Raw genomic sequence first — 24,463 nt, forward strand, 5'->3', positions numbered from 1 at the left:
CTTTCAAAACAGGTATGTATAGTTTATGTATAAACTACAGTCATCCCTCAGTATCAGTGAAGGATTGATTCCATGACCTCCCACAGATACTAAAATCTATGGATGATCAAGTCACTGACACAAAATGGCATAATATTTGTACATAAACTATGCACATCCTCCCATATACTTTGTCATCTCTAGATGACTTGTAATACCTAATGCTATGTAAATACTATGTAAATAATTGTCCTGTTGTATTGTTTAGGGCATAATGACAAGAAAAAAATCTGTACATGTTCAGTACAGATGCAAATTTTTTTTCAAATATTTTTAATCCCAGGTTGGCTCATGAATACATCCAATTGTATATATAATTTATATATAACTACAAATAACTCTGCAAATGTCTTCCGTTGTTCATTCTTTTATCTTTATTAGAAATTGTGCTGAAGGCTGGAACTAAATGCTTTATTGCAACTACCTTGTTTTAGAGCAAACCTTCTTCTTTCCTGTCCCTCCTTGCTTCTGGATAACACTCAACAGTAAGTTTTGCTCTTAACGTGGTTTCTTGCTAAAAATTTACCCATTAATAATTTATGTAAAATATCTACAAATTTTCATCTAAAGTTGCCTCATTTTAAAACATCACAGTTTTTTATTGTGGTACCCAGGATTTGTAATCAATGGAAAAACTCATAAAGAAAAAAAAATAAAGTACTTAGGAAAAGTCTTATCTTCACGTGAGTACATATTTCTACCCTAAGATAATGCAGATACTCCTGGAAACATAATAGAACTGGGAAGTGCTCCAGATCCATTCACCAGGTAAGTCTTGCTAAATTAAAATGGCCCCACACAACTACATTTCAATACTAATTGAAGAGAGAGAATTTGCCCTTGGCTGGTAAAACTTTTCAGAAACAATTATTTCGTTATTCACACAAATCCTATTTTAACCTTTTGAAGAATTATGATCTCTGAAACATATTAATACTTAAGAATAATATTATTAATACTTAAGTATACTTTTGAATAGATAATTTGAAGTTTCTTACTAGTAAACTCATAATATTCCTAAAATAAACCATGGTAATTTTCAAACTTGCCTAGTGCTATGACAAACTACTTAGTGGAGTCAAAACCAAACCCAAATTTCTTTGATTATTCAATAAGCACTCAATTTGTTCATTTCCCACATAGACAAAAAAATCCAGACAATTTTTATACCCTACATATGACCTAAATAAAATAAATCTCAGATAAATTTGTATAATCACATAGATGTATCCTAATATCAAATAATTTTATTTTGTTTTGAAAAGCAATACTTCTGGAAGATTATATGTAATATACCCCTGATATTAGCCATTAAAACCTTTCTTGATAATCAGTCATTATGGTCTCTGTAAAGTACTTAAAAACATGGTCTATAAATAGGGTTCTTGAAGTGTAACCCTAGAGAAGAGAACAAAGCATAACATAATACTGAAAAGAATTACAGCAAATCTAACTCCAAGAGGAAAAAAGACTTTTAACCTTTGTCTTTCATCAATGCTACAGTTAGCATACTTTAAACAAAGGCATTGCATAAGACCACAATCTGGTTTCATGGCTCAAATACAGAAAAAGAGAGAGGGAAACTCAGTGAGCCATACATTATGTAGCTTTAAGGTACTAAAGCTGTAAGCCCATTTTACCAATGCTGTCCTAGCTAAAGAATTGCTGTCTCTACGGTAGATACAGGGCATGTGTGTATTTTTGTTGAGGACTCTAAAGCATAAAACTTGAATTTAATCTTGCTACTCTTTCAGGCCTTGCTTATGACGAAGTAGTTCCACGGCCCTGTACATATTTAAGCTAAATTTAAAGTTCAAAACGAACTCTTTCACTCGACCATTTTTACAGTCAAAATAAGATACTTAATTCCAGTTTTTAGTTATTTCTAACAGAGATGTAATAATTGCAATTGGATACTATTGAGGTTTCGGTATGAAAGAACTTCCCCATGAACATATCATCTACAACACTGTAACATATATAACACCATAACATCCTCAAGATGTCTAGAAGTTTTCAGGGAGCCTAGGGTAAACTATCAGCCATGCTTAATTCTTGAGCTGTTCCTAGACTATATTAATCACTGTTCTGAAGCAATGTTTCAGAAACTCAAATTATGCTATGTCAATTTGACTTTCTCTATTTCTCTGTGAGCTTAGGAACAGCAACCTGTGAAGGCTGACTGACAAAGGTGAAAGCCAAAGTTTACCTGTGTATACTAGTACTGCACTGCTATTGATTACAAAGGAAATATATTCAGATGTCTTTACAGCTCTTGCCTTGTATTAAGCTATCTTTTGATTTACAAACCATCTCCCAAATTTTTCTGGTAAAGATTTTTGAAAAAGGTAAGCTGAGAAGTATTTCAATAGTCTTAATTTCCCTGATTTTTCCCAATACTTCTGCTTGAATTGTTTTTAATTTTTTTTTATTTTGAAACAATTACAGACTCACAGGAAGTTGCAATAATAGTATTATACTCCCAAGAACCCCTCGCCCAGCTTCCCGAATGGTGACATCTTAAATAATTTTAGTATAATAGCAAAACTAGGAAATCATTATTAGTACAATACTGTTAATTACAGACCTTAGTTCTTACCAAGTTTTACATGTATGCACTTGTAAGTATAAGTATGCTTTTATGCAACTTGATTCCATGTATAAGGTTGTGTATCAAACCCCTTTCCACAAGGGGCACCTTGTTACCACCATTTTTTATCCCTGTCAAACATTAATCTATTCTCCATCCTTCTAGTTTTATCATTTTGATAATGTTAAATAAAGGCGAACATACAGTATAGGTAACCTCAGATTTTTTTTTTTTCATTAAGCACAATGCCTTGAGATCTATCCCACTTGTTGCAAGTATTAATAATACATTCTTTTTATTGCTGAATAGTATTCCATTGCACAGATATACCAGAATCATTTACCTGTTGAAGAACATTTGGATTACATTCAGTTAGGGGGTTACTAAGAATTGCTATGAACATTCTTGTGCAGATTTTCACATAAATTTAAGATTTTATTTCTCTGGAATGAATACCCAAAAGTGCAATTACTGAGTCTTGTGGTAGTTGCATGTTCAGTTTTCTAAGAAACTAACAAATTATTTTCTAGAGTGGGCTGTACCATTTTGCATTCCTACCAGCAATGTATGCATGATCCAGTTTCTCTGCATCCTTGTCAGCATTCAGTGTTGTTACTTTTTACTCCTAGTCATTCTGTTAGGTGTGTAATAATAACTCATTTTAGTTTTAATTTATATTTCCCTGATATTGCTAAAATAGAAGAAATTTTCATATATGCATGTGCCACCTTATATACTCTTTGGTGAAATGTCTGTTCATGTCTTTTGCTCCTTTTCTAATTGGACTTTTATTTATTTGTTTAATTGTTGAGATTTGAGAGTTCTTTACATATTCTGGATCCAAGTTCTTTGTCAAATTTGTGAATATTTGCGGTTTGCAAATATTTTATTCCAGTCTATAGTTTGTTTTAGCATCCTTTTAATAGTCTTTGGCAGGGCAATGGTTTTAAATTTTGATGAAGTCTCATTTATCAATTTTTATAAAATGGATCATGCTCTTGGTGTCATGTATAAGAACTTATTGCCTACTCTTTGCTTAGGTCCCAAAGTATTTTGTGTATATTTTCTTCTAAAGTTTTATAGTTTAAAATTTTATATTTCATTCCATGATCTATTCAGGATTAACTTTTATGAAAGGTGTGCAATTTAGGTAAAGATTATATATACATATATATATATTTTTTTGCCTATGGATGTCTAATTGATGGAGCAACATTTGCTGAAAAGACTATCCTTCTTCCATTGAGTTACTTTTATACTTTTTTTTGCTTCTCTATTCTATTATTCTATATGTCTATCTCTCCAATTACAGTAGCTATATAGTAAATCTTAACAGTGAGTAGAATGATTCTGTTATTCTTTTTCAAATTGTTTTTTCCATATAAAATTTAGAATAAGCTTGTCTACAGCTACAAAAAATCTTCAGATTTTGATAAAAATTATGTTGTGCTTACAGATACATTTCAGGAGAATTTGATTAAATTATTTTATATGTTACTTTATGTGAATTTTTAAAAAGCTTTTAAAATTTAAATAAAAATGTATTATCATACAATTATAATAAAATTGTGTATTTTATATAGTTCTTTTTCGTATTCAACCTTTTAATGTTTCATAAGAAGAAAGTAACACTGAAAAATAAAGATGCCTTTCTACTAGTTCTCTACCTCATTGTAACATTCCTCACCAATAAAGATTATATGGTATATTACTTTGTTTTTTATTTTAAAAAATTCAACAAATTAGTCATTCATTAAAACCTATTATAAAATATTCCTATCAACACTAATACCTCTTAATTGCCAAGCATAATTAATTAGTATTCTATTTTTAAAAAACATGTTAATATAAGGAATGTTTAATATCACAACTGGAATAATTTTGCCCAGTAAAATTTTATCCATCTCTTTGCCAGTTTAAATACTTTTTACTATTACTCTGGCTGACTTCTCTAACTTTCTACCAGAAAAAGAAATGAATTTAACACATGGTTTGCTCTACATATCACTCATAGACATAATATATAATATATATAATACATATGCAATATATCTCTATTTCAATTTCTATACTGATATATATTAACGTTTTGGCACTAAATCCAAAGAGGATTATTAAGTAAATAACAAACATGTTTTGGCAATCTTGTTATATTTTAAACCATTTAATATGAATTGTGTCCATATTTATATATAGAATTGTTTACAGACATTTAATTTCAGATCAAAAATAAGTTTAAAACGTATCCAAGATTGAGTAATCTATAAAGAGAAAAAAAATAAGTTTAAATAACTACTTTAAATAATATTTTGACAAAGCAACAAAATGTGTATTGAGAATTTCACTCTTAATAGAAGGGAAAATACTAAAAAATTGGTAGAGTTCTGAGTCAAATATGGGCAGGTTTTGAATTTCATAGCTAAGTATAACTTAGAGAAATGAAAAACATTTAAGTTAGGAAAATTTTTCCCAGAAAGTGAAACAATCAAACAAACAAAAAACAAACAAACAAAAACCTCTTAGATCTCATACTACTGACATGCTTTTAGTATTTTTGTTTTCTTTTTCTTTTCTTTTTTTTTTTTTTGAGACGGAGTTTTGCTGTTGTTGCCCAGGCTGGAGTGCAATGGCGCGATCTCGGCTCACCGCAACCTCCGCCTCCTGGGTTCAGGCAATTCTCCTGCCTCAGCCTCCTGAGTAGCTGGGATTACAGGCACGTGCCACCATGCCCAGCTAATTTTTTGTAGTTTTAGTAGAGATGGGGTTTCACCATGTTGACCAGGATGGTCTCGATCTCTTGACCTCGTGATCCACCCGGCTTGGCCTCCCAAAGTGCTGGGATTACAGGCTTGAGCCACCGCGCCCGGCCCTTGTTTTCTTTTTCTTGAGATGGAGTCTCACTCTGTCACCCAGGCTGGAGTGCAGTGGTGTGATCTTGGTTCACCACAACTTCCGCCTCCCAGGTTCAAGCAATTCTCTCATCGTAGCCTCCCAAGTAGCTGGGACTACAGGCGCGTACCACCACACACAGCTAATTTTTGTATTTTTAGTAGAGACAGTTTTACCTTGTTGGCCAGGCTGGTCTTGAACTCCTGACCTCAAGTGATCCACCTGTCTCAGCTTCCCAAAGTGCTGGGATTAAGGTGTGAGCCACCATGCCTGGCCACTTATGTATTGTAAATGCCAAAAAGTTCAAAATACAACAGCCTTAAAATCTAAAGTTATTTAATATAAACAACAACAAAACCCTTTGCACTGTCTACCTGAAAAAACTTTTAAAAGAAAACAAATGTTCTAGTTTTGAGTCTCATAGTATGGTAAAGTAGAAAAAATAAGAACCCAAGATGAGTATTTTAGAAAAAATAAAATTTTCTTGAAAGAGATCATTATTTTTATTTATATTATCAGGATACTTTTACTTCTACTATATGTCAGGACAATTGGTCTACAATAGAAGTTCTCATAGTTAGCAAATGGCTCAGAGAAATGTACTTATATAAGACTTACTCTTTGCTAAAAACAGAAAAAGAATTAAGTTGTAAAAATATATATGAACAACTTTGATACTGTTTATATTATTTAGGAGTAAAGAGTGAAATCAAGCAGCCAATGTATGCATTATATTGTTTGCCTAGGGTAATACTTCACATGGTGTGGTTTCCAAAGTGGCAGAAGCAATATCACAGAGATATTTCTTAGAAATGTCATTCTAAGGCTCTACTCCAGACCTGTAAGATAAACTGTGGCGTAGAGCCCTGCAATCTGTTTTAACAACCTTTCCAAATGATTTTGATGGATATCCTAGTTTGAAAAACAATGATTTAGAACAAAGCAGCCTCTCTATGTCCTGCCTACCGGCCTTAGAAAAAGCTTTTGTGTTTTGGATTTCCCACAAAGGAGAGGATTATTGACATTGTGGATGAGACCATTCTTTGTTTGCAACTTTCAGTATCCCTTGCCTTCTGGCAAGAATAGCAATAAATAATGTTCCTACATATTTAGCTTATACTCAAAGGTTGGTAAGAACCTAGTTAAAAATAAATAATAGGGGAAAAGGATACCTTTAGCCCTTTCATTCTTCACTTCATATCTGCCTCTTTCCAAAGACCTTGACTACACTCTTCCCTTGCTTCCCCGAATCACTTCTGCTGGGAGAAGAAAGAAGGGGTGCTGCTGTTGGTTTATAGAAACATATAACAAAGGGGTAGGGACTAGAGCACACAGACTTTTTACTGAAGTCAATTTTTACTAGTTATACATCACTATCTCATTTAATATTTTTTCCTAATGTTAAGGGTCAATTCATTCTTTTTAACCCCAAATATTTTATGGAAAATAAATGGGAAAAAAAAGAATATTTATATAAATGATCCTCATAAGGATATGCCTTCAAATTTAAAACTTTAGTCACCTATAATAACTATACATAAAGGTTGATAAGAAGAAATATCTTGCTACTATGAGAGGATAATCTGCCACTAGAATTAAAAAATTTCATATTTCCTAGAAACATCCATCAATGATCTACATCAAGTTAGAATGTACCAGTTCATAATTCTTGTTCTAAGATTTCATAAATTTTTATCCCAAGCAATGTCATCTGCTAGGATTAAAAGCCTTTAGAAAGAAGACATCTATAATATTTCCTTCTGATAAAACTCAGGCTCAAGTTTTTTCCTTGTATCTCAACTGAGAAGTATATACTCTTAACCCCTTAACAACACAGGTTTGAACTGCTCCGCCACCCCTGAGACTGCAAGATCAACCCCTTCACTTCCTCCTCATCCGTAGCTTAAGTAATATGAAGATGATGAGAATATACACCTTGATGATGATCCATTTCCACCTAATAAATAGTAAATATATTTTATCTTCCTTATGATTTTTATCACCTTTTCATTTCTCAAGCTTAGTTTGTTGTAATACATTTAACGTCTAAAATATGTGTGAATTAACTATTCAGGTTATTGGTGAGGCTTCTAGTCAACAGTAGGCTATTAAGTTTTTGGGGAGTCAAAAGGTATATGCAGATTTTCAATTGCATGGGGAGTCAGCGACCCTAACCCCCATGTTGGTCAAGGGCCAACTGTACTCTAAAGCAGATGGCACGGGGTAAGGGTGAATGGGTGGTAATGTTTAAGGTTTTTATGTACCCTCCCCATATCACGGTACTTTCATGCAGCTTAAAAGCAAAATTAAGGTCTCAGGTACTAATGGGGTCATATTTCTAAGACATTGAATGTAATAATAAAAGAGATTTTTACTGGAACAACACCTAAGCACCTATCTTCTCATCTTCTTTACCTTATGTAAGGTCATGCTTCTGACTATCTTCCCTCCTATATAACTGATATAGTTATTCTGCGCTAGTAGCAACCCCTAATATAGGAACCACCTACCTAAGAACTACTGGAGAACAGAGAGGGCCACAGGGAAATAATGCATGGATTGAGTGGCTTAGGCCAGCTCCATGCTAGGTCTTAAGGCAAAAGACCATAACCCTCTTTTATATCCAGAGGACAAAAATTCACAAGGCAAAGGCAGAGGGTGACTTTGGACTTAACCAAAGCAGTCCTCAGGCTCAAACAGGATTGATCCTCGTTCATCACACAAAATCACACAGGCATTTGAGGCCAAACAGTAAAAGAGTATGCAGTAGCCTGGATGTTCTCAGTGAAGTAGAAGACTATTAGTTGAATATTGATGATCACAGCCAAATCTCTTTGTATTAGGGAAAAGGATTAATACTAACTAAAACCTTTCATTGTTTACTTTATAGAATTCATCTTGTGTAGAATATTACAATTATCTGCACGAGAACTTTGACTACACATCCTCACTTCAAAGTTGAAAATAAATGTAAACCATCTGGAATTCAACTCAGTAGGTATATTTTTCACACAGATGTGGGTATAGTAATTCTGAAACTACTGTTCATATATTGCAAGACTCATAAAAGGAGCAAATGCAATAAGGATGTTAACGGCTATTATTTTTACTATTGGAAAAGGCAGACACAGATACAGAATTTGGAAAAAGCAGGAAGAATCCTGTATTGTTAGATTTGAATTAGATGTATAAACTCATGATTTTTAGTATACATACATATAGATGGATAAAAGATGTAGATATATCAGATGTAGATATATCAGTAGACATTGATGTGTATAGTTGTATATACATGCGTATGCATACATGAATGTAGGCATACATCTATTTCCTAATAGATCTATACAGATAGGTCCCTACTGAGATGACCTAGAAGCTATATCAGTTCATTAACAATGAGCACACCTAGTACTTAAATCTTAATTTCTAAATGCCCTTCTCTAGAAAAGGGAACCAGAACTCCTTAAAGAACAAACAGCTGACTCCAGGGCTAGGGCAGGTAAATGACAAGATCAGCCTGTAATATGTTGTTATGCCAGAAATTAATGAAGTGGTAATAGAATGGGAGCATTTTCAAGGGATCAGAAGTCAGATTACCACTCACAACATGGGACAACTTGGGCATTAAAACCAATAATAATAGTGAAAAATTATAAGTCATTTAATAAAATAAAAAATTTATGAGCTGATACTGATGGTAAATAAAGAAATAAAAAGAGAAGAAAAACTTTCTTACAGGAGAGAGGAAACTAATAAATACAGAAGGATGACAGAGTTGAAAATCACCATTTTGTAACTACCATAGGCAAGAAGCATCTAATGAATATAAACTGGTGAGTACAAGGTTGAAAAGAAACAAGGCATTACATAGTCTCAAAGTATATCTCTACAAATTACTTATTAATTCAATAAAGCTTAACCAAATAGCACTGTGTGCAAACTGACATAATGTGCCTCCTGATAGGCTGCACTGAGAAGGATAAAACATCACATCTGTGATATTCTTGCCAAAAATGCATAACTTGAACCTACTCATGAGGAAACAACAGACAAATCCAAATTGAGGCATTCTACAAAAATATGGCCTGAACTATTCAAAAAACGACCATATTATGAAAGACAAAGGCTGTGAACTGTTTCACCTTAATGCAACTAAATGTGCCAAAATCTGCCAGACTATAAGTTACATAATAATGTGTACTAAATTAAATATCCTGTTTGATAACTGTACTATAACTATGTGAAAGGATGTCCTGTTTTTAGGAAATACTTAAGTATTTAGGAGTGAAAGTGAACAATATCTGCAACTTACTCCCAAACAGTCCATTGAAAATATAATAATAATGCACATTAAATCCTCAGCTCTTTTCTTACAACTAAAAAACCTCAATTATTTTAGCCTTAGAAATCTGCATGAGATAAACAAATTTAAAGAGTTGCCTAGATAAAGCAGAAATTTGGGAAGTTTAAAAAAAGGATCTATAGTTACAAGTCATTCAATTTAATAAAAAAATAATTGAATATCCAGCTCCAGGAGTCCTACATTCAAAGGGTTCACAGTCTATTGAAGAAGAAATATATGCCCACAAATAATTATAGTGTAACAGAAGCATAATATAAGTACAAAATATTAAGTATAAGAAATCACAAAAGGTCCAGCCTAGGCAACATAGTGAGACCTCTGTCTCTAAACAAAATAAAAAATTAGCCATGTGTGGTGACATGCACCTGTAGTTCTAGCGAATCGGGAAGATAAGGTGGGAAGATTGCTTGCACTCAGTAGTTAGAGGCTGCAAGGAGTAATGATTGAGCTACTACACTCCAGCCTGGGTGACAGAGTGAGTCCATGTCTCTAAAAAAAAAAAAAAAAAAAAAAATTAAAAACAACAACAACAAAGAGAAAGTAGTAACAGGATGTCAAGAGGCAGTGATTAATTGTGACTTCTATATGAGCTAATATTTAACATTTACAATTTCCTAAGCACTATACGAGTTGCTTTACACATTAATGCATTGACTGTACCAACAATCCCATAAGGTATATACTATTACCTCCATTCCACAGATGAGGCAACCAAGACACTGCGAAGCTGAGTATCTGGCCATAGGTAGTTAACTAAATTTCTGACTACATAGCAGAAGACTTAATGAAGGAAGCAGCGTTTGAATTGATCCTTAAAAGAGGAGTATAATTACAAGCAAGGTGAGTAGAAAGAAGAATATTCAAGACTGGAAGAAAAAGGAAAGACATGTAAATAGTAAATATAGGTTGTATAAAAAAAATCAGTAAAAAGTTCAAGGGATGGTAGATAAGATATAGGCAGAAAAAAGAGTATCCATCATGAGGATTAATTAATACAGGTTTTATTAGCAAAGAGAATGACTATTACAATATGTACCAAAATCTTGATGTAATTCAATGAATTCAGTATAAAGAGTTAGTCTTTGAGACATCCAAATGAACCACTTACCAATAAAAATCTTAATACAATACAGGTTATATTAATACAGATTAATATAATACAGGTTATATTAATCTCTAATAAATATTAGAGATTTCTCTTGACAGTACAGAAACACAAATTTTTTTTGGTTTTCACAGTCATCCTCCACACCCCTACATAATTTTATTTCACAAAGATCCTATTATCATGCAATGTTTGAAATTACCAGAACTGAAAACAACAAATCTAAAATGCCATAATTCTACCTTACTTTAACAGACTATAAACCTTTTAAGAAACAGTGAATGTAATGGGAGTAAACCCTGTAGCCCTGCTATTAGAGTTGCTTCTTTGTCATAATATTATGAAAACAAGATGATCCAATTATAGGGATGTAATGAGTAATATATTCCATGAACTCTGTTAGATATGAACCTCTAACCAGAAAAACGACCAGCCATGAATGCTTAATGTGAGATCTCCTTCAGTTGGTAGCTGATGTAATTGATTGCTCATACTAATAAGTGAAAATATTATTTTAGCTCCATAGTAAATGAATCATGGATAAAGCAAAACATGTGGCATTTAGAAAACCCTATTTTCATTTCTTGATAAAAATAAATATTAATGAAAATTGGATTTTTAAATTTAGTAAATTGTAAGTTTAACTTGTTCAAAATCTATATTATAACTTAATTGTATATAACCAAAATCAATTGTAAGTACCGTAAAACATTTAAATTTTTTGAAATGTCAGAAAATATGTAAAATTTAAAAACTAGCAAATTCATTACTATCTTTGTATACAATTAATAAAAGACCAAATATCCAATTTCATTTTTATAAAATATCTTTTGGGCAGAAATATTAATTCTCCAACATGATCTTCTATTCTGGGAGAATTCTAAGTATCTCCTTGATTGACAGAACAGCACTGACCCATGTGATACAGGCAATATTAAGTAGCATCACAGAAAAGAAGAATATGAAAAGGGAAGGAAACTACTTCAAAGAGGATTTAAAAATTAAAAGTCATATTAGGCTAAATATAAAACTAAAGAATAAATTAGTAACTGAAGAAATAGGACATTGAGCTATTCTAAAGAATTCTCTATCTAAACAACACCTAAAATGGTATTTAAAAATGAACAAGCATCCTTTACATGTCTAGGTGGGTTTCTGAGAATAAAAAAATTTATAGGGCCTTAAGAATGTGAGGGGGTAAAAAGTTGGGGGATTGCTGAAAATTTGTGCAATAGTATTGTACTATAGCTGCCCTGAGGGTATTTGCTAATAATAGGGACCCAGACTTTAACAGTAGGACAAAGAGAGGCCAGTCCTTCAGCCCAGCATGATGGAGAGTGGGAACAAATATCTCTACCTGAAAGCAGAAACCTTGAAAAGCTATCTTCCCTCTGAAAAGATGCATTTAAAAAGTTCTACCCAACAACAAAGGAAGATGATAAAAGGTAACTTGTCTGTTTAAGTCTCAGTTTTAGATGAGAAAACGTTTAAAGAATATGTGCTTAAGAAACCCCTAGCACTCCACATGCCCAAGCCTCCCAAGTTCCCACCACAAAAACAACCTAAACGACAAATAAATAAGTATATCATAATGAAAATGAATAACGGAGAGTGCTGGAGTACATCAAAGGAGTAACAGAAACCCAGGTGAACACAGGAACTCAGGACAGCCATACAGAGAACAGAAGAAAACACCTGGTCTCCAGAACCCCATTCCCTAGCAGGGATCAGAATCAGGAGGAACTTCTCCCTGTGGGGAAAGGCAAGCAAAACTATAGTCCTCACTCCAGTAGTCAGGACTATAGTTGTTCAAAGTGTTGATTGGGGTACCTAAGCCCAGCTGAGGGAGCTGCCTGTAGTCCACATAGCTGTTGTCCCACAGAGAAGGAGCTGACACTATGCCTTGCATCCTGGGGCCTATGTGGCTACTGTACAATGCCATCTTCAGACTGGAACTACTGTTGGAATGTTGCTTGGGGGCGAGTACCCACAATATCCCTTCATCTCTGAGGGTAAGCTACTGCCAAACCACCCCTGCCAGAGGCCTGACATCCCAAAGCTGTGACTAGCTCTTCTACCCTTCCCTGTGGGCTCAAGCAGTGGTGGAGCTGCTTCATGCACCCCTCCTAGCCCCCACTCACAGCTAGAGCTCAAGCTGCGCACTCATTCCCAGAGAAATGGTGCTTTGGCAGAACTGTTCCATCTCTCAGTCATGCTTGCACCTGCTCCTAGGGGACTGAGCTGAAGCTGTACACTGCCTCTATGGAAAATGATGCCCTGAAAAAGCTGTTCTAAAATCCTCTCACAGTCATTGCTACACTGTGCCCCTCTGGACCAGTACTGAAGCAACACAAGACATTCCAGGTAAATGGGGCTTTGACTGACAAGAGCAGTCACACCCCTCTGTGTCTGAGCTGAAAAGGTACACAGTCTCTTAAAAAAATAAAATAAAATAAAATAAAGAGTACCTTGGCCACCAACAGCAGTCATGGCTTCCCAGTGCCTATGCTGAAGTAGTGTCCTACTTCCTAGAAATGACCAATTACAAGTAACAAGATTGAATTAGTAATAAAAAGTCTCCCATCAAAGAAAAGCTTAGGACCTGATGTCTCCGCAGCAGAATTCTACCAAACATTCAATGCCAGTTTTCTCAAACTCTTCCACAAAATTGAAGAGGGGGGAATTCTTCAAAACTCATTCTATGAGGCTAGCACTACCCTGATACAAAAACTAGACAAGAATACAACAAAAAATAGAAAATTATACAACAGAAAAAGAAAACTATAAGCCAATATCTCTGATAAGGAAAGATGCAAAAATCCTCAACAAAATACTAGCAAACAGAAAATCCAACAGCACATTAAAAGTCATTACCACGATCAAGTGGAATTTATCACAGGAATACAAGGGTAATTCAACACATGCAAATCAATAAATCGGATACATCATATCAACAGAATGAGGACAAAACTCATATGATTACCTTAATAGATACACAAGATGCATTTGATAAAATTCAACATCCTTTGTGATAAAAATTCTCAACAAACTGAGTATAAAAGGAACATACCTCAACATAATAAAAGCCACTATGCCAAACCCATAGCTAACATCATACTGAATGGGGAAAACTGAAAGCTTTTCCTCTAAGAATTAGAGCAAGACAAGGATGCCCACTCTGACTACTCTTACTCACTTAGTGAATCCTACTAAGTCTTAGCCAGAGCAATTAGTCAAGAGAAAACAATTTTTGGCAAGGAAGAAGTCAAATTGTCCCTATTTGCAGATGACAAGATCTTGTACACAGAAAAACCTATAAGAAAAACTGAAAAGTTCTACCAAGAAACTCTTAGAACTGAGAAACAGTTTCAGCAAAACCACAGGATACAAAAATCAACATACAAAATTCTGTAGCATATGTATACCGGAAAACAAACAAGCAAAATAAATAAATAAATAAATTTAACTAGAGAAGTGGAAGACTTTTAGAGAAAAACAATAAAATACTGATAAAAAGTAATTGAAGAGGACACACAAAAAAAGAAATACATCATGTTCATGCATTAGAAGAATTAGTATGTTAAAAATGATCATAGTAACAAAAGTGGTCTACAGATTCAGTGTAATCTCTATAAAAATACTAATGACAATCTTCCCAAAAATAGAAAAAAAATCCTAAAATTCATATATAACTACAAAATAGTCTGAATAGCCAAGCCAATTCTGAGCAAAAGGAACAAAGCTGAAAGCCTTATACAACCTAATTTTCAAATACACTGTAAAGTTATAATAATCAAAATAGTGCGGTACTGGCATTAAAAACAGACACACAAGACCAAGGGTACAGAATAGAGAACTCAGAAATGAATCCACTTGTTTTTATGCATTTACATATTGCTATAAGGGAATATCTGGGGCTGGGTAATTTATAAAGAAAAGAGGTTTATTTGGTTCACAGTTCTGCAGGCTGTACAAGTAGGATAGTGTCAGCATCTGCTTCTGGTGAGGGCCTTAGGAAGCTTCCACTCATGGCAGAAGGCAAAGGGGAGCAGGCATCACATAGCAAGAGGAAGCAGACAGAGAGAGAGTAGAGGAGGTGCCAGGCTTTTTTCAACAACCAGTTATCATGGGAACTAAGAGTGAGAACTCACACATTACCATGAGGATGTCACAAAGCCAGCCATTCATAAGGAATCTGCCCCCATGAACCAAACACCTGCCTTGAGATCCCACTTTCAACATATGAGTTCAAACTTCAACTTGAGATTTACAGAGGACACATATCCAAAGTGACACCTCTGTATAGCATGAGTTGGCTATAAATATCCCCATTCCTTTATAGCCAACCCATGTTATACAGAGGTGTCAAGGTCATTCACTGGGGAAACGACAGTCTCCTCAATAAATGGTAGTGAAAAAACTGGATATCCATATGTAGAAGAATAAAAGTAGACCTCATTTCTCATCATATACCAAAATCCACTCAAAATAGATGAAGGCCTTAAATGTAAGGCCCAAAACTATAAAACTACTAGAAGAAAATATAAAGGGATTGCTTCCAGACATTGGACTGGGCAAGTTTTTATGAAGACCTTAAAAGCACAGACAACAAAAGCAAAAATAGACAAATAGGATTATATTGAACTAAAAACCTATATAGCAAAGGAAATAACAAAGTGAAAAGACAATCAGGAGAAAGAGAAAAAATATTCGCAAACTATTCATCCAACAAAACATTAATATACTGAATACACAGGGAATTCAAACTCAATAGCAAAAACAAATAAGTAGTCATCGGGAAATGCAAATCAAACCCACAATATCTTCTCACCCTAGTTAGAATGGTTATTATTTAAAAGTCAAAAAATAAACATAGTGAGGATTCAAAGAAAGGGAAACTCTTATATACTATTGGTAGGAATGTAAACTAGTATAGCCATTATGAAACATAGTATGAAGTTTTCGCAAAAACTAAATTAGAGCTACTGCAGGATCTAGCAATTTCACTGCTGGGTATATATCCAAAAGAAATGAAATCAGTACAGTGAAGAGATATCTGCACTTACATGTTTATTGCAGCACTAGTCAGAATAGCCAAGACATGGAATCAACCTAAGTGTCCCATCAACAGATGAAGAGGTAAAGAAAATGTGGTACATATATATGATGGAGCACTATTCAGCCATAAAAACAAAATAAATATTGTCATTCACAGCAACATGGATGAACTTGGAGGACATTATATTTTAAAAAAATAAACTAGGCACAGAAAGACAAATATCATATGTTCTCACTTATATTTGGAAGGTAAAAAAAGTTGGTCTCATAGAATTTGAGAGTAGAATAGTGGTTACTAGAGCCTGGGAAAGGTGTATAGCCAGAAGTTGGTTAATGGATGTAAAATTACAGCTAGAAAAGAAAAATAAGTTCCTTGGTTCTACAGTACTGTAGGGTGATTATAATTAATAACAGTTCAAATAGCTGGAAAAGTAGATTTTAACTGTTCCTAATACAAAGAAATGATAAATGTTTGATGTGATGAATATGCTAATTATACTAATTTGATCATTATACATTATATACATGTATCAAAATATCATACTGTTCCCCCTAAATATATATAATTATGTGTCAATGAAAAAATAATAAATATAATTAAATTAAAGCATTTTTTTTTAAAGAAATCTGAAGCTGAAAAACCAAGGCTAAATGGTCTTAAATCTTAGTAGGTGTAAGCAAATATAATCCTTTTCTGTGAGAATTTACCCTTAATCCAAGTCCCACAAGATTTCCACAGATTGAGGTAACCCTAAATGAATTCACAGTGCAAAATTGCAAAACTCACAGGAAAATAAGTGACCAGAAATAAAGTCAACAGAAAAAACAAACAGCAGAATTATACCTCTATGAACATTAAGTATTAGAAGTACAAAATATAAAATAACTATTAACTATTAGAAATAACAAATATAAAATAACTATGTTTAAAAAAGTATAAGGAAGAAACAGAAAACAAACCAAATATAATTTCTAGCAATGAAAAATACAACCATTTAACTTAAAACTTAACAATAAAACAGTATTTCTCAAACAATACTTTAAACAATTGAAGAAAATGGATTATGAATTGGACATTAGATCATTAAATTTTGGTAATTTTTATCAGTTATGATAATGGCATGATTATTTAACATATCAATATTTTTTAAATATGAGTACTAAAATATGTCATGTTACCTGGAGTTTTTTTTTTTTTTCCAAAATATGCCAGGAAAGAAAAAAACAGTAATAAATAAAACAAATGTAGAAAAATCTGGGAAATATTAAATCCAAGTGGTGTGTCTATATATAATTTTCATAATAAAAATAAAAAGAAAACTCAACTGATAGCGTAATCAGAATACTAGATAAAACCAAAGAGAAGTTTATAGAATTAGAAGACAGATCTTGAAGACAGTATCCAAATTGTGAATAAAACTTAAAGAAAAAAGAAAACTCACCTTCCTTAGGACTGACTGCTGCAGGGAGAACATTCCAATCAAGAGTCCAAGTAGGGCAAGGGTGGGGAGAAAACATCACTTCAATGCCCTTTTCCTAGAAAAGAATATAGCCTCTTTCTAAATTAAGGAATTAATATAGTCTTACTATATTCTTAAAGGCTAAAAAATTACATTTTTATATTGGTAAGGAGGGGCATAAATAATAGTCTTCAGCTATTCCCCAAAATGCATATTTTAATTAAATAAAAATACAATATGTTGAGTATTTTGATATCACAGTTACTTTCCTATTTTTTATATTGAGATAATAAAAAGTAAAGCTATTTTAAAATGATTACTAGAAAATCCATAGAAGTGAAGTATACTGGATATCAAAGACTAAAGAAAAAAATGTTATCAAAAACAATCCACATGGAAATAATAAAAAAAACACTGCATATGTCCATCAAGGTCTCTCTTTACATATATGAAAACCACCACAGCCTATAAGCTATATTTACAGTACTAAAAGCTACCACTTTAACACATGCCACAAAACACCACTCATACTAGTCTTTTATAAGTGTCTTTAATGTCACTAGAGAAAAATTCCTCTGGTTTAACCAAATGTTCCCCATATTTTCAAGAATTAGGACCACTTTTCAATATATTAAAAATTTTCAGCCTTTTTCACCATCTTAGAAGTTGTACATTTGTTTATTTGATCTAGGTACAGTGGCATGGCATATGCATGGAATCACAGACCCCTTCCAATCACATTCTGGGTCCACATTCCACAGTGTATATATATCCATGGCTCAGTTATTTTTATCTTTAGGAATAACCTATTCAAATAAAAACTCTCTGAGGCTTCAGCAATAAATCTTTTGTATCAGTATATGATATTATTTTCCATTATGAAAACTAGCTGAATTTGTGTCCCAAAGGAAATAGTACACAGAATCTTTCATTAGGGCTAGAGATATGGCTATTGGCCCATAGGCCCAGAGCACTCATTTGCCTCCAGAAAGATAAACACATCTCTCTGACATCATCTACCTCTCTTCTATCTTCTTCAATCTAGCCTTACTGACTTTCTTGCTATTTCTTATTTCACTAAACTCATTCTTACCTTAGGATCTTTAAAAAAAACACAACTATATTGAGATATGATTTACATATTAATACCATACAATTTAGCCTTTTAAAGCATCTAATTCAGTGATTTTTAGAATATTCACAATTGTTCAACTATCGCTACTATTTTAAGATATTTTCATCATTTCCAAAAGAAGTTCCATATCTACTCAAGAAGTCAACCAGAGATCCCTTGACAGTATAGTCATATAATGAAGACACATCAAAATCTAGACATGCCTCAATAACTTGTAAAATGAACTATATAATAATGTTTCATTACTTAATCTATAGGCTACAGAGCTTAGCTGAAGAGTTAAGGGATTGGTATCCATACCAAAGCCTTCCTGTGCATTTCTAAATCAGTAAACTCTGTTAACTAGAGAACTCAAATACTTCCTAAACCAAATAGGGAAATATAATGAATATTTTTCCAGTGCAACTTCGATGGATAACTTAAGTTACTTCATGAATTCTCTATTCAAATAAATCTTCACATCATCTATTAAAAGCAAAATACTTTTGCAGATTGTTTCAGATGTTAGGGAAAGGAAAGCCCATTGTTGAAAACTTTACAATTGGTACTACTGAAAACAAACTATGCCCCAATGAGAAAATAAAGCATATGCATTTTTTTTTTTTTTGAAACAGGGTCTTACTCTGTCGCCCAGGCTTGCTGTATAACGCAAACATTAAAAGCAAAGATTAAAATAAAAATAAAATTCAAAGAATTTAAAAATTACAAAGTTAAACAAAACTTTAGAAAGTCAATTGAGATATTCATCTTTATGTTTCTTTTTTTTGAGACAGAGTCTAGCTTTGTCATCTAGGCTGGAGTACAGTGGCGCAATCTCGGCTTACTGCAACCTCTGCCCTCCTGAGTTCACGCTATTCTGGTGCCTCAGCCTCCCCGGTAGCTGAGACTACAGGGTCGTGCCACCACACCCAGCTGATTGTTGTAATTTCAGTAGAGACGGGGTTTTGCCATGTTGCCCAGACTGGTCTGGAACTCCTGACCTCAAGTGGTCCACCTGCCTCAGCGTCCCAAAGTGCTGGGATTACAGCTGTAGGCTACCAGGCCAGCCTCATCTTTATATTTCCTTAATGTGAAATCAATACCCAAGCTAAAAAAGATTGAGACCAAAACTTTACAACAGAAAACAATTATGTGAAAATAATACACTTGACCAGGTATGATGCTACTTTGGTCAATATCCTAAATATTTTAAAAATTTAAAAAAAGTTTTGAGACAAGTGCTTTTTACAATTATATATTGTGACATACTTGGCTCCAAAAATACATAATACTAAAAGTTTTCAATTCAGTAGACTTCACATAAATGAAAAAAGTAGCAGAAATATTAACTGGTAAAGAGTGAAGTAAGCAAACTACAAATAAAAGTTATAACAAAAATAATGTCAACAAATGATTATAAGTTGGAGTAGAATGCTCAGCAACATTATCACATAGAATTTTTCAAAGAAATTTTAACAAAATAATTAAATACCATTAGCTTGGCCATGGTTGGTCTTGGTCCTCCTATAAATAAAGGATCGTTTTGTTCTTCTACACCTGGGACTTCACTTAAGTTTGGATGCTGTTCACTTGAGGTTGTCAACAACTCTGGTAAATGGAGAAATTGGATCCCACACTTAGAAGCTGCTGTTTTCACTCTTGGCACTTCCTGAATCCTCTGGTACCAAGAGGTTAGCAATGGAAATTCTACCAGCTTCTCAGAAAATTTTTTGCAGATAATTACCTAGGTAGGAAAATAATAAAACACATCATATCTTTTTTTGTTTATAACAGCTATGTTGAGATAACTTCACAAACCACGAAATTCACATATTTAAGTGAATAGTTCAAATAATGAATTGTGATAAATATATGTAGTTGTGTAACTACCACCATCTAGTTCTAGAATGCTTAAGTCACCCCCAAGATTTCCCTTGTGATTTGCAGTCAATCTCTGCTCTCACAGTTAGTTGCAGACAACCACTGATCGGCTTTGTGTTTGTAGTTTTTTCTTTTCTAGAATTTCATACAAATGGAATCATGAAATGTGTTTTTCTTTTGTCTCTTAGTATTATGCTTTTGAAGTTAATCTTTATAGCTGCATTGACCAATTGTTTGTTTCTTTTTATTATGAGTAGTAGTCATTATGTGGATATATTCTGTTTACTCATTCACTGGTTGATAGACATTTGCATGTTTCCAGTTGTTGGCTATTAAAAATAATATTACTATATATTATGATGTAGCAGTGTTTATGTAGAACTGTTTCTCATTTCTTTGGAAATCTAAGAGTTAAGTTGGTAGGTTGTATGGTAAGTGTATATTTAAGTTTTAAAGAAACTGCCAAAATCTTCTCTATGGTTGCCATACCATTTTACAATTCCCATAGCAATCCGTGGAGGTTCCAGTATCTCCACAACTTGTCAATACTTGGTATTATCAGTCTGATTTTAGTCATTCACGTGGGTATGTAGCAGTGTCTCATTGTGATTTTAATTTGCATTTCCCTATGATTAATGATGTTGAGCAACTTTTCATGTGATTATTTGCCATTTGTATATTTTTGTTAGTGAAGTGTCTTGTATGTTTTTATCATTCATTTTATAATATGAAAGTTGGAGAAACTCAGCAACGAGAAATTGAAAAACAATTAAAATACGTCAAAGATCTGAGTAGAAGCCTTACCAAAAAAGATACAAAGATGGTAACTAAGTATAAAAAAAAATGCCCATCATCACATAACATTAGAGAATTACAAGCCAAAACAAGGAAATGCAACTACACACTTATCATAATGGCAAAAATCCAAAACACTGACAACACCAAATGATGGTGAGTATGTGGAACAACAGGAACTCTCATTCATTGCTGGAGGGAATGTAAAATAGTACAGCTACTTTGAAAGACAGTTTGGTAGTTCCTTACAAATGTAAATATACTCTTACCATACAATCCAGTAATTGTGCTACAAATGAGCTGAAAATTTATGTACACACAAAAACCCGAACACAGATACTAATAGCATCTTTATTCATAATTGCCAAAACTTGGAAGTAACCAAGATGCCCTTCAGTAGATCAAAGGTTAAACTGTGGTACATCTACACAATGAAAAACAACAATCAATAGAAAAAGAAGAATATAATAATTCCAAAAAGAATCAATATAAATAACAATGGCATATGCAAATAGCTATAAGTAGTACAACTGAAAATCATTTTGAAAAGCTTTACATTTTGTATTCAATTGTCCATCATCTTTCATTGGTAGTATGTTTTTAACCTCTTTAGGAACTCCTGTGTAATCAACTTCATTCCAATCAGGAAACCGTTTCATCTGTAATTCATGGCCATGAACACATTCCTCTCTTCTCGACCCTCAATATACTTGATAAGTTCTTAACACACTGCATATAGACAGTTAACTGGGCAACATTATATCAAAACCCTAAAATCCTTAACATATTCTTATGCAAATTAGGTTAAGTGGTTAATGGGGAAATAATTAAAATAAGTATTAACTTCTTCAAAACAAATAATGTAACACTTAAATTATCACAATTTAATATCTATAGTATACAATCATTGATGCATTTTGACGAGTCTCAAGAGAAATTTTGCAGCTCACTGCAGAAGTGTAAAAATTGAGAGCCTGTATTATTAATAGTGATCTAAAGTTTCATTTTGTGTGTGTGTGTGAAGCTATCTTCTCTGTGTGAACTATTAGGCAGAATCTAAATGACATTCCTTAAAAATAATGTAAGACACACCCTTAAGAACCATATTTTTTAAAAATGACACAATGAGGTAAGGATAAAAGAGAAAATTGTAAAAAGATAAAAGAGAAAATTGTAAATATTTAAAACTAAAAAAAAGAACTAGCACTATTTATAAGATTTTTTTTTATAAAACAGTCCTTAAAATAAAACTTATTTTTTCAAATTAGAAAAATTTTAAATTGTTCCTTCTGATACAAACTCATATATTTTTGTTTCCTCTTGGTCAGATGCTTTCTCCCTTGCACTACCACCAAACTCCATTTTCTTTAAAATTTAGAGTGCTCTTGCTTCTTTGAGAGGCAATAAATGTTGTTTCCATAGAAACCATTATAATGTCACAAACACATTATGACATGAATGCGAAAAGATAAATAAAAAGGTCAAGTAACAGGAAATCTCTACAAATATATTTAACAATAATACCAAAGCATGAGACAGAAAGGACAGAAAATAAAAAATTCATACATATATATAAAATACTGTATTTTAAGACTTTAAGATAAAATGAGCACAAGTAATTGATTATAAGAACAAGGGCTGTATCTAACTCTTTGAATACTGAGGCACTTAAAACACTACCTTGCAAATACTCTGTTGAATGAATGAACAAATGATCAAGAATCCATTTATTATCTTCAGAGAATAACCCTCTCAGTATTTTTCAAACTGCTATTTATCACTCATTTAGGGGTCGTGAAATCAACATAGTAGGTTTTTAAAAAATGATATATAAAATATCAGAGTATACATCATGTAAGTTATTTTGCAATTATTTTTTTACATATTATTTAAAGATATACATTTATTTGTACACTTACTCAATTTGTAAAATGTATTACAATTGTTCCTCAGTATCCATGGAAGGTTGGTTCCAAAACCTCTATCAGATACCCAAATCCACAGATGCCCGTATTCAAGTCCTTGACATAAAATGGTGTAGTATTTGTATATAACCTATACACATCCTCCTCTAGGTTATTTCTAATACCTAATACAATATAAACACTGTGCGAATAATTGTTATTCTGTGTTGTTTAGGGGATCATGACAAGAAATAAAGTCAGTATGTGTTCAGTACAGATGCAATTTTTTTCCCAAATATTTTCAATCTGCGGTTGGTTGAATACATGAATACAGAACCCATAGATATGGAGGGCCATCTGTATTTACTGAGTTAAAGTATAAAAAAAGTTTGAAAAATACTCTACATGGCACTCTGAGAGCCAAAAAGTTTATTAATTCCTTCCAGAATTCTTAATTGCTTGGAAATAGATTAGATGCTAAGGGCTTTCCCTCAGACTGGATCTTTAGACATGATAATCACACCAGAAACGTTCTCTTTTTCTCATTTTTCCTGTACTCTTGTTTTTAGTGATTTATTCTTATTTGTTAGATGTACATGGCATCCTTCCTTTCTTTTGAAACTAAGTTGTGATTAAATAACAATAATTCACATTTAAAAGAAATTGAGGAGGTTTACCCTGTGCGATGGGTCACTCCATTTAATCAACATGCCAGGCCACTCTATTAATATTCAGATAGCTCAGAAGGTAATGAACCACATTCATTACACTTATGAAGATATATTTAAGAAAGCTGCTAATGAAATCTATATGAAATGAAAATTAAGTTTCTTCTTAAGAAATGATTACCAAATAGTTACCTGGCTTATCAGATCAAAACCATTATAAGTATCACAGAGTTCTTTAAGGACAAGAAAAAAAAGATAATTTTTTTAAGATAATGGTTTCAAAAAAAAATGTATTGCTACCAAAGCAAAAATAAAATTTTAGTAACTCTGTAGTTAACTGTCAAAAACGGGCAGAAAAATTTGTCTGAATAAAAAGAGAAGCAAGATGTTCCATCTATTCAAAATATCTCCTCCTTTGCAATCTCTTATTATATAAAATATTTTATTCTTATTTTATATCATTTCCTTAGTCATACCTACTTTTTTGAAAATATACTTCACAGATGTTCAGGTGAGCAGTGTAAGCACAGAAAAAATAGTAAATAACATATCTAAATGGAAATATAATCCCAGCTCTGTTTCTTACTTATAAATTAG

General features: G+C 32.9%; 1 protein-coding gene across 6 annotated transcripts in view; it reads right to left on the reverse strand.

Annotated features, from left to right (window-relative positions):
• Window positions 1-24,463, reverse strand: part of GSTCD (glutathione S-transferase C-terminal domain containing) — a 145,095-nt gene that overhangs the window by 107,300 nt on the left and 13,332 nt on the right. For all 6 annotated transcript variants that reach the window (XR_001821191.2, XM_037734329.1, XM_037734330.1 and 3 more), the window contains exons 4-5: window positions 20,111-20,362; window positions 17,487-17,580 (exon numbers count right to left, since the gene is read on the reverse strand). Coding sequence is in view for 5 of the 6 variants with exons in the window: in XM_037734329.1 (XP_037590257.1) it covers window positions 17,487-17,580; window positions 20,111-20,362 (346 nt within the window). In the remaining variant the exon portion in view is untranslated. The remainder of the gene's footprint in view (window positions 1-17,486; window positions 17,581-20,110; window positions 20,363-24,463) is intronic.

This window comes from Cebus imitator, unplaced genomic scaffold (genome assembly GCF_001604975.1).
Source record: "Cebus imitator isolate Cc_AM_T3 unplaced genomic scaffold, Cebus_imitator-1.0 Scaffold606, whole genome shotgun sequence".
Taxonomy (NCBI): domain Eukaryota; kingdom Metazoa; phylum Chordata; class Mammalia; order Primates; family Cebidae; genus Cebus; species Cebus imitator.